The sequence below is a fragment of the Carcharhinus amblyrhynchos genome, chromosome 7 (genome assembly GCF_965287045.1).
Source record: "Carcharhinus amblyrhynchos chromosome 7, sCarAmb.v2.hapA, whole genome shotgun sequence".
Lineage (NCBI taxonomy): Eukaryota > Metazoa > Chordata > Chondrichthyes > Carcharhiniformes > Carcharhinidae > Carcharhinus > Carcharhinus amblyrhynchos.
In genome coordinates this window covers 6,724,337-6,736,753 of record NC_137330.1, presented here as the reverse complement: position 1 = coordinate 6,736,753, position 12,417 = coordinate 6,724,337, and the positions used below count along the sequence as shown (strand labels likewise).

General features: G+C 42.1%; 1 protein-coding gene across 1 annotated transcript in view; it reads right to left on the bottom strand.

Annotated features, from left to right (window-relative positions):
• LOC145345345 (signal-induced proliferation-associated 1-like protein 2) overlaps positions 1 to 12,417 on the bottom strand; it is a 505,672-nt gene that overhangs the window by 290,536 nt on the left and 202,719 nt on the right. The window contains exon 5 of the mRNA XM_080193160.1: positions 6,205 to 6,393. Within this exon, the coding sequence (XP_080049286.1) occupies positions 6,205 to 6,393 (189 nt within the window). The remainder of the gene's footprint in view (positions 1 to 6,204; positions 6,394 to 12,417) is intronic.

Below are 12,417 nucleotides of genomic sequence, written 5' to 3'. Positions count from 1 at the left end.
CTGCACTTTCCCAAATCTACCAGGCTGAACTTCCTGTAAGGATCCCACCAGACCTAGCCCTAAAATGAACTCTTTTCTCATCTTTGTCCTCTAAAACCCTTGTGTTCACGAGGCCTACCTCCTGTCTGGAGTCAATTCCAACTAAATGACTGACCATCTATCATCTCTTCTAGGTCCCCATATTAGCTGGCATTATAATGGTTTTCTCTCCTCAGGTTTTATGCTGTCACTATCTTGGAAACTTTAGACTGAATACTGGATGCCAGATGAGCAATGAACAGAAAGTTATTTAATTTAAATATTAGGAAGACTGAGGCCATTGACGCTAATTCCTGTTGCAAGCTCTGTTCCACTGCCACCAACTCCCTGGCAACCATCTGAAGGTGAACTATTGTTCCCACTTCAATTTAAACCCAGGGGAATTTTCAACCTCATATCTGTGCGATCTGAGATCGCGTGTTTTCACCTCTGTAACACTGCCCAACTCTGCCCCAGTCTCAGCTTTTCTCCTGCTGAAACCCTCATTATTTCTTCATCTCCAGACTCAATTATTCCAACATACTCTATTCATAATAAAAACAGAAAATGATGAATAAACTCAGTAGGTCTGGCAGCATCTGTGGACAGAGAAACGTTTCACGTCCAAATGATCTTTCTACAGAGCTATGGACAGAAATCATTAACTGTTTCTCTCCACACATGCTGCTAGACTGCTGTGTTTAGCCAGCATTTTCTGTTTTTATTTCAGACTTTCAGTGTCTGCAGTATTTTGCTTTCATTTACTACACCTATATCCTACCTTCTGAGAATTTGAGGTTATGTAAGTTCTGCTGCCTGTGTCCTTATTCAGACCAAATTTCCATCCACTCGTCACCCTTGAGTCGATGGCCTACATTGAAAACAGTCGAGCAAATTCTCACTTTTTTCAAAAATCTCCATGGCCTTCCCTATCCCTATAATCCTCCACCCCATAATCCTCAAAGAATCCTATAGTCCTCAGATTCTGGTCTGAGATAGTAATCACTCCATCTTTGAATACAAGAAATAGAAGCAGGGGTAGGTTTGCTATTGTCTCTTTACATTCTCACCTTTTAATCTATTTACCTAGTCCATTTTAGCCATCTGTCTTCATACTTTTGTAATTGTCTTTATTTAAGTTCAAAACTTTTAATTCTCAACCTCAAACTGAATGTGAAACTCAATTATGTTATGATCTCTCTTGTCTAAAGGATAGTTTACTTTGAAGATTTTAATAAATCTCGTCTCATTCCACATTACCAGGTCCAAAATAGCCTAGCCCTTGGCAGGTTCCAGAATGTTTAGCAGTTAAGGAACTATCTGAAATGCACTCTTGCTGCAGCTGTATAGGGCACTGGTGAGGCCGCAGCTGGAGTACTGTGTGCAGTTTTGGTCGCCGCACTTACGCGAGGATATTTTGGCCTTGGAGGGAGTGCAGAGGAGGTTTACTAGGCTGATTCTGGAGTTGAGGGGGTTGAACTATGAGGAGAGACTGAATAAACTAGGCTTGTACTCGTTAGAGTTTAGAAGAATGAGGGGAGATCTCATTGAGACATATAAGATGTTGAATGGGATGGATAGGATAGAGGTGGAGAGGCTCTTCCTGCTCAGAAAGGACAGTAGGATTAGAGGGCACAGCCCCAGGATAAAGGGGGGGGCGGTTTAGAACGGAGTTGAGGAGGAACTTCTTCACTCAAAGGGTGGTGAATCTCTGGAATTCTCTGCCCGTTGAAGTGGTGGAGGCTTCCTCGCTCAATATTTTTAAGACACGGGTTGATAGGTTTTTGATAGGCAAGGGGATTAAGGGTTATGGGGAGAGGGCGGGAATGTGGAACTGAGCCACGACAGATCAGCCATGGTCTTACTGAATGGCGGGGCAGGCTCGAAGAGCTAGATGGTCTACTCCTGCTCCTATTTCTTATGTTCTTATGTTCACTCCATCCCCCAGGCCTTTTTATTCATTTTTTATTAATTCATGGGACATGGGTGTCGCTGGCTGGCCAGCATTTATTGCCAACCCCTAATTGCCTAAGGGCAGTTGAGAGTCAACCTGTGGCTCTGGAGTCAGATGCAAAGAATTATAGAATTATACAATGCAAAAAGAGGCCATTCGGCCCATCAACTCCACACCAACCACGATCCCACCCAGGCCTTATCCCCATAACCCCACGCATTTTACTCTTTCTAGACCCACCGATACTAAGGGGCAATTTGACCTGGTCATTTTACCTAATCTATCTTGGGACTGTGGGAGGAAACCCACACAGACCCAAGGGAAATGTGCAAACTCCACACAGACAGTGACCCAAGCCAGGAATCAAACCCAAGTGCCTGGCGCTGGGAGGCAACAGTGCTCACCACTGTGCAATTGTGCTGCCCCAAATCCAGGTACGCCAAACCAGATAAGGACAACAGATTTCCTTCCCTGAAGGACACAGATGACCTAGATGGGCTTTCCGACAATCAACAATAGCTTCATGATCAGTAGATTCTAATTCCAGACATTTTTTATTGAATTTAAGTTCAATAAATTGTGATGGGATTTGAACTTGGGTCCCCAGAACATTAGCTGAGTTTCTGGATTAACAGTCTAGTGATAATACCACTAGTCTATTGCCTCCCTTACATAAAACATAGAAAAACTACAGCACAAACAGGCCCTTCGGCCCACAAGTTGCATCAATGATATCCATACCTAGTAAATTTACCTATAACCTTCAATTCTATTAACTTCCATGTACTCACCCAGAAGTCGCTTGAAAGGCCATATGGAATTTGCCTCCACTACCACCGGCGGCAGCCGATTCCACTCACCCACCACCCTCTGAGTGAAAAACTTGCCCCTGATATCTCCTCTGTACCTACTCCCCAGCATCTTAAACCTGTGTGTGTCCTCTTGTAGCAACCAATCCAGCCCTCTGTCAATTTAAAGTCATCCACAATTATTGCAGTATCTTTCTTACATATATTTTCCTAATATCTTCTCTGTCCTACTTTATAGATACTACTAGGGGCTTATAAACTACTGATTCCTTTGGTATTTCTCATCTCCCCCTAAACTGATTCTTCATCCTGATCTTCTGAACCAAGATCATTTCTTACTATAGTACTGATCTGATCCTTTATAAGAACTACTACTTTTTCTTTCTCCTTTTAAATGCCCTTGTATATTCAGGTCCAGCCTTGGTCACCTTGCAAACACATCTCTGTAGAGACCATCATGCCATGCTCATTTATTTATATTTCTTCTATCAATTCATCCATGCTGCAAGAGCATGCAAGTAAAGAAAAAATGGTGACTCTTTTCAGTTGCCTAGAACTATGCTCTTGAATCCCCTCCCTAAATCTCTCCACCTCTCCACCACACTTTTCTCATTTAATACACATCTTAAAACCTACCACTTTCATCAAACTGTTGGTTGTATGCCCTAATATCTTCTTATGTGGTTTAGTGAAACAATGGCTGGAAATTTACTGTCTCATCCGCCACAGGAATAGGAGTGGGTGAGGGATAGACCATGGGAAGGTCTGTTGAGCTCAGGTGGGATTTTACAGTTTCGGGAGAAGCCAGGTTGTAAAATCCCACCTATAGTGGGTTGATCCCTGAACCATCCACTCACTCCAGATCCTTGCATGCTGGTACCCTTCCCCCTCAGAGAGAGAGAGAGACAGACAGACAGAGTCAGAGTCAGAGGGGAAAAAAGATATAGTGAGAAGGATAGAGTGACAAACAATGGGGAAAAGCATAAAGTAGGGAGAGGGAGAGAGACAGACAGACAAAGAAAGACAGATGGAAAGAAGAGCAAGCAGAAAGTGGAGCTGAGTTTTAGGAGTCCTGTGGGTGAAACACAAGCTGTGCAACTTGGCGCTTGACTGAGTGAATTAGTGTTATCTAATTTCAATATATACAATATTACTGTTATATTCAATTATTTACTTTAGTTTGCAAGTTATGCTAGGAATGTACAGTGTTATATAGAATTTAAATTTGCACTTTGTTTTTCCAGGGAAGACATTTCTGAAGAAATCTAATTCTGGCTTTAACACTGATTCCTATGGGAATCCATAATTTACATAAAGTCACGATTTTCAGGAACATAATCACAATCTACAGTGAAAACTTAACTGTATTTTCACATGATCCTTATAAACTTCAGGGTTACTAGAAAAGACAACCATAACACCTGCCTTTTCTGCTAAGCCTAATTTCCACTGGATACCTTTGCATTCTCTTTCAGATATGCACAGATAAACTAACTGCATCTTCTCTGATCACTTACAATAAATGCACTTGTAATATATAGCCAGTAAATTATGGCAAAATTTTCAAGAGTAAAATTCCATTTAACAAGAACAAAGAACAAAGAACAAAGAACAACACAGCATGGGAAACAGGCCCTTCGGCCCAACGAGCCCGCGCCGCTGTCCCACTGTCTCAGTGTCCTATTCGTGATTTTAGTCTACGCCTAATGTGCGAGGATCAGGGAGGTCCAATTTAGGGACAATTTAGTACCCAATCAATCAGCCTAAAAGCACATCTTTGGGGATGTGGGAGGAAACCGGAGCACCCGGAGGAAACCCACGCAACCACGGGGAGAACGTGCAAACTCCCACAAACACAGGCCCAAATCCATGTGTCCGCACAGCAACAGAGATAGTCTCTGAGCTGTCATGTTGCCCTCGAGATGGTCCAGTTTAAGCACACTAACGACATGAAGCAATAGGCAACTCCAGAAGCAACGTCCAAGAGCAGCCCACTACAACCTGCCGCATGCATGCCCCTTGCTGGACTTAAATGCCTGTGGAGACAAAAAAATTCATTATTAAACAGGCAAAGACTGTAACATCCTGAGGCAAAACGTATTCCCAAGCCTACAATGTTTAGTAAGGCCTACTATATCCCCCTATATGTAGCCCGCTCATGTGGCTGTCTAAGTGACTCTTAAACAACCCTAGCGTGCCTGCTTCCACCACCTTACTCGGCAGTGCATTCCACACCCCCACTACCCTTTGCGTGAAAAACTGCCCTCTAATATTTGTCTTATACCTAGCCCCCCTCACCCTAAGCCCGTGACCCCTCGTTCTATCCATTTCTAATAGCGGAAAAAGCTTACCACCATTTACTCTATCTATCCCCTTCATAATCTTATAAACCTCTATTAGATCCCCCCTCAGCCGACGTCTCTCAAGGGAAAACAGCCCAAGTTCATTCAATCTTTCCTCGTAAGACAGCCCTTCCATACCAGGCAGCATCCTGGTAAATCTCCTCTGCACTCTCTCCAGGATCTCTACATCCTTCCGGTAGTACGGCGACCAGAACTGGACGCAGTACTCCAAGTGAGGCCTAACCAACGTTCTATACAACTGCAACATCAGACTCCTACTCTTATATTCTATACCTCTTCCTATGAAGGCTAACATACCATACGCTTTCCTCATCACATTCTGCACCTGCACCGACACCTTCAGGGACTTGTGCACTTGCACCCCCAGGTCTCTCTGCGTATCTATACTCCGGATAGTTCTACCTTTTATCGTATAACTCCCCTCCACATTATTCTGGCCAAAGTGCATCACCTCGCATTTCTCCAGATTAAATTCCATTTGCCATCTATCTGCCCAATCTACCATCCTGTCTATATCCTGTTGCATTGCCAGGCACTGCTCCTCAGTACCTGCCAATCCAACCATCTTAGTGTCATCAGCAAATTTGCTGATCACACCACCTATCCCCTCTTCCAAGTCATTAATATATACCACAAATAGAAGAGGTCCTAGTACCGAGCCCTTGGTGGAACTTCTTGAGTGAAAAGCATGCTAAAAAAAGTAAGATCCAATTAAGGTAAATTTAAACAGGAAGTTAAAATTATTTTTTAGACATATTTAATATTTCTGTGAATTCTTAAGTTTCAGATGTTAGCTGAATCTTATGTTTAGCACTATATTCTTGGATAAGGCCATGGTCATTAACATTTTCAAAATCTCATGTGATTTCCCCTTTCCAACATGCTTTGTTAGTTACTTGTTCATTGATGTTCCCATTTACTTGCTGCGTCATAGATATCCAAACTGCTCACATTTCAGACAATTGTAAAACAGGAATTTATTCAATTTTTAAGTTGTGATGATAGTTGAGCCAAGAAGGCATTCCATGCACTTTATATAGATACACAGTGTGAAACTTACCCCTTGCTCATCAAGTTTCAGCAGCTGTTCCATTACTTTGGGAGAGTTTGAAGCCACCCTAAGGCACTGGATATTCACCTCAGGAATCACATATTCCAGCACCTCCTTTATAGGCAAACCTCGAGCTGTACCATGTCGAGCTGTGGATGGCACAGCATCTTCGAGCACTGCTCCTCTGAGAGTGGAAAGCTAAAAATTGGAGGGAAAGTGTTTCAAGTTTACATACGTTTATGACTATATAAGCATTAAAATAATATGCTCCATTTTGTATAATTAATCAATGAAAATAATTTAGCACATTTAAAATTTACATCAATATTGATTTTTAAAAATTTGTTCATTCATAGGATGTACATATGGATGGTTAAGCCAGCTTTTATTGTCCATTCCTAAACCATCACCTGGTCCAATTCTCTAAAGTAAATGGTTTGTAAAGGATAAATTTAATTCATTTTTACAAAATAGCTTTGGCCATAAGAGGAAATGCGTACATTTCCAACATTAATTTCTGGTAAGAATAGCAAACAGCTAATGAGCAAACTTGTCCTCACTTCAAAACAGGCATAAATTGTTAGAAATCTCAACAAAAATGAATAATACTGATATGCTAATACTAACAGTCCTGAGTCAAAAATCCTGGGACTCCTTCCCCAAACAGCATAGTGGGTGTATTTGCACCATATGCAGTGGTTCAAGGCAGCAGCTCACTACCAATCTCTCAAAGACAATTAGGGATGCTGGCCCAGCTAATGATGCCCACATGCAAAGAAATAATTTTTAAAGATATCAGAATGGATTGTGGCAGAGTTTCTGGTACTAGAGTATCATTCTTGAGGCTTTTTTTTGGGCTTATCTTTCTTCCCATTATAACCTTAGAGTATAGAAGGAGGACTACCGTTTGAAAACTGACTTACTACTGGAGGAATTCCAGACAAATCCATTGCTAGGTGCTCTCCATTGGAGCAATCCCAAACTAATCAAACTGCCCCATGTTTTTCCTCAAGCAACGTCAGACTAATCAAACTGGCCTATACTCTGTGTTAGAGCAATCCCACACTGATTCCATTGCCCCATGCTCTCTCTTGGAGCAATCCTATACTTTCCCTGCTAGCACAAACCCAGACTAAATGCATAGGTTTATTGTGCTCCAAAGAGTGTAAAGAAACCCAATTGATTTATTTTTGTTCATCAAAAGGGTACGAGGAAACTCTGCTGGAACACTGGGTTGGCAGTTAGGGGACAGAAATCTGTAGTGCTGCATCCTATGAATAAACCTACTATCAAGGAAAATATCTATGTCTTGTTTCATTCTTCACCATCAGGCTTTGATCCATTGAATACCTGGCTCTCCAGTGGAGCAATCCCAGACTAATTTCTACTCTAAGTATACATGGAAGCATAATTAGTTTGATGCCGAAACATGCTGGTGAGGCAAGCTGCAAATTGGGCACCATTTTGAAAAGACACCCTGATCCCTAATCTTTCAATGCACTGTGCGAACCCCCCCACCAAACAGACATTGGCAGCATGTTTCCCTGATATAGATCACTGGCATCAGGGCCCTCCCAATGGGCGCCCCTTCATAATCCCCAACATGCATGCTCTTCATGCCCCACTCCTTTACCATCCCACCAATCATAGCCCTCTGTTCAGGCCCTCCCCCTGCAGTATGCAGGAAGTGTTCAACTAGCACTTTCACAGACACAGGTGGGCACTGCTTAGTCATGTCACTGACCACCTGGGGCTCCAATGGCCTCCGAGCCCTCATAGGATGGGCATAATACCAAATCTAGGGGAGACCAGTAGTGATTTTCACTGGGCTTGGGCTGGACTTGAGGATAGGAAGATCCCGGGAGCTGGGAGAATCAGGCATCAAGTGGGCTAAGCATATTTAAATACTACTTTAAATATTCTAAATTGGCCTTGCGCCCTTTCTAGGCACGATCCACAAGACCACAAGAGATAGGAGCAGAATTAGGCCTTTCATCCCTTTGAATCTGCTCACCATTCGCTCATGGCTGATATGTTTCTCAATTCCATTCTCCTGCCTTTTTCCCATAACCTTTGATCCCCTTACCAATCAAGAACTTGAATATCTATCTTAAATACACTCAATGAACTGGCCTCCATAGTTTTCTATGGCAATGAATTCCATAGGTTCACCACTCTCTGGCTGAAAAAATTCCTCCTCATCTCGGTGTTAAAGGATTGTCCCTTTACTGAGGCTGTGCCCTCAGATTCTAGTTTCTGCTAATAATGGAAACATCTTCACCACATCCACTCTCTTCAGGCCTTTCAATATTCTTTCAATGAGTTTCAATGAGATTCCCCCTCAGTCTTCTAAACTCTGAGTACAGATCCAATCCTCAAACACTCCTCATACATCAAGCCTTTCATTCCCAGGACCATTCTTGTGAACCTCTGCTGGACCATCTCCAAGGCCGAAGGCTGAGGGGAGATCTTATAGAGACATATAAGATAATGAAGGGACTAGACTGGTTAGAGGCAGAGAGATTCTTTTTACTTACTAAGGAAACAAGAACGAGAGGACACAGCTTCAAAATAAGGGGGTGTCAGTTTAAAACAGAGTTGAGGAGGAACTTCTTCTCTCAGGGGGTAGTGAATCTCTGGAATTCTCTACCCATTGAAGCAATGGAGGCTACCTCGTTAAATATGTTTAAGTCACAGGTAGGTAGATTTCTAATCAATAAGGGAATTAAGGGTTATGGGGAGCAGGCAGGTAAGTGGAACTAAGCCACTATCAGATCAGCCATGATCGTATTGAATGGCGGGGCAGGCTCGAGGAGCGAGATGGCCTACTCCTGCTCCTATTTTTTATGTTCTTATTATCCTTCCTTAGATACGGGACCCAAACTTTTGTGCCATTAGAAAGGGATCAGGACAATTGCAAACTGTTTGGCATCAGACATGAAATCCATTTCTCGGCCCACATGCTATTTTCTGGGATCAGTGCAATCCACACTAGGCACAATGACACTGGAAAATTGTCCCCTAAGACTTTTTCAACAGCACCTTTTTAATCCCTGCCACCTAGAAGAACAAAGGCAGCAGGGGCCTGGAAAAATGACCAGTTTTCCTCCAAATCCTGAGGTAAAAATATATTGCCATTCCTTCACTGTCACAAAGTCAACATCCTGAAACTCTCTTCCAAATACCACGTGGGTGTTCCTACAGCACAGAGGCTGCAGTAGTTCAGCAAGGCAGTTCATCACCTGAGCATTCTCTACAGCGTTAGAAATGAACAATAAAAATGCTGACCTAGTAGCTTTGGCCACAATCCATGAAAGAAAATGAAAAAAACTCCACTTGACAATCCATCATCATGTGACATCTTTCAGCTTACAAAAATATAAAACATGCACAACCTTAATCTTTGGTGTGGCTTTTCTGCTCAAATCTTTGTCAGCACAATTTGACCAAAACTGGTGCAGCACACAAGATGGTAGAACTTTAAATGCCAAATGTGTTCAGTGCACAGTATATACATTTCTAACATCCATCATAAGGAAAATATTAGAAGCTGTTACTAAAGATGTCATAGGAGGACACTTGGAAAATTTAAGACAATCAAGCAGAGTCAACATGGTTTTGTGAAAGGGAAACGATGTTTAATCAATTCAATGGAGTCCTTTAAAGGAGTCACATGTGCTATGGATGAAGGAGAAGTGGTAGGTGTGTTGTATTTGGATTTCCAGAAGGTATATAAGGTGCCATAAAGATTATGTAAAATAAAAGTTCATGGTATGGGGGTAATGTTTTGATATGCATAGAAGATGGGCTGGTAGGCTAACAAGAAACAGAATTGCCATAAATGGATCTTTTTCTGGTTGGCAGAATGTATGATGTGTCACAGGATCAATGCCCAACTTTTTACAATTTATATAAATTACTTGTATGAAGGATTGGGGGAAGATTGGGGGAAAGGCAAATTGTGCGGAGGGTGTGGAGAGTCTGCAGAAGGATCTAGATAGGCTGGGCGAATGGGCCAGGAAATGGCAAATGGAATTTAATGTTGGCAAGTGTGAGGTGGTCCACTTTGGTAGGAAGAATGGTAGGAAGGACTATTACTTACGTGGCGAAAAACTGCAGCAGGCGACGGTGCAGAGGGACCTCGGGGTCCTTGTGCATGAGTCGCAAAAACCCAGCTTGCAGGTGCAGCAGGTGGTCAGGAAGGCGAATGGGATGCTGGCCTTCATAGCGAGGGGGATTGAATATAAAAGTAGGGAGGTCTTGCTGCAGCTGTATAGGGCATTGGTGAGGCCGCAGCTGGAGTACTGTGTGCAGTTTTGGGCGCCGCACCTGCGCAAGGATATTTTGGCCCTGGAGGGAGTGCAGAGGAGGTTTACTAGGCTGATACCGGAGTTGAGGGGATTGAGCTATGAGGAGAGGCTGAATAAACTAGGCTTGTACTCGTTAGAGTTTAGAAGAATGAGGGGAGATCTCATTGAGACGTTTAAGATGATGAATGGGATGGATAGGATAGAGGTGGAGAGACTCTTCCCGCTCAAAAAAGACAGTAGGACTAGGGGGCACAGCCTCAAGATAAAGGGGAGGCGGTTTAGAACGGAGTTGAGGAGGAACTTCTTCACTCAAAGGGTGGTGAATCTCTGGAATTCTCTGCCCGTTGAAGTGGTGGAGGCTGCCTCGCTAAATATTTTTAAGAAGCGGGTTGATGGGTTCTTGATAAGAGAGGGGATTAAGGGTTATGGGGAGAGGGCGGGAAAGTGGAACTGAGCCACAACAGATCAGCCATGATCTTATTGAATGGCGGGGCAGGCTCGAAGGGCTAGATGGCCTACTCCTGCTCCTATTTCTTATGTTCTTATGTTCTTATGAACAGATGGTATGGTTGCTAAATTTGCTGATGACACAAAGATAGGTAGTTGTGGCACTTAGGTAAGTTGTGAAGAGGACATAAGGAGGCTACAAAGTAACAGATAGGTTAAGTAGACAAAGTTCTGGTAAATTGAGTATAACGTGGATAATTGTGAAATTCCACATTTTTGCAGAAAGAATGTTATCCAAGTGGTGAGGGATTGCACAGCTCAGATTCACAGGGATCTAAGTATCCTAGTACATGAATTACAAAAGTCTAGAATGCAAGTAATTAGGAAAGCTAATTGAATATTATTGTTTATTGTTGAGGGAATGGAGTACAAATGTAGAGAGCTTATACTTCAGTTGTGCAGGGCATTGGTGAGATGCATCTGAAGTACTATGTACGGTATTAGTCTTTTCATTTAAAGAAAGATCTAAATGCATTAGAACTGCAGAGAAGGTTTATTAGACTAATAACAGGAATTGGTAGGTTGTCTTAGGAGGAAAGGTTGGACAGGCTAGGATTGCATCCATTGGAGTTTAGAAGAGTAAGATGTGACTTGACTGAAACCTTTAAGATCCTGAGGGGTATTGATAGAGTGAATGCGAGGGGATGTTTCCTCTTGTGAGATATTCTAGAACTAGGGGTCACAATTTAAAAATGAGTTGCCCATTTAAGACAGAGATGAGGAGAATATTTTCTCAGAGGATCATGAGCCTTTTGAACATTCTTCCTCAAAAGTGGAAGTCGGATCTTTGAATATTTTAAAGGCAGATATAGATAGGTTCTTGATTAACAAGGCGGTGAAAGGTTATCAGGGGTAGGCAGGATTGTGAAGTGGTGATTACAATCATCAGCCATGATCTTACTGAACGGTTGAGCAGACTTGAGTGAACAAATGGCCTACTCCCAATTCGTAACCTTCATGATCAGTGGTTTTGGTTTAAAAACACTGCAATGGAAGCAGATGCTGCTCACAAAACTGTCCATGTCCCCAATGTGAACTAATCCACACAGGGAGCTTCCAGAGCTAACAGCTGTGGAACATTTTGACACAGGTATTATTTTAAAAGATCTGAATTTTTTTAAATTTAGAACTGACTATTTTATCCTGATATTATTGCAAAATAGTTTTGTATTTTTTTTAAAAGTAACTTTTCGTTAGTCAAATTCAGGTTATTCACAAGTAGTGGATTGACACAGACATAAAATATTATTTTTTGTGATAAACTCTTAAGGTATATAATCAAATCTTACCAAGTTACCAGTCATAAATATATTAAAGAATAATCCTTCAATTAAAAAAATACATATTTTACTTTGTTGTAAAGCACTGCCAGATTGAACTAATTCATATCAGATATTTTTGTACA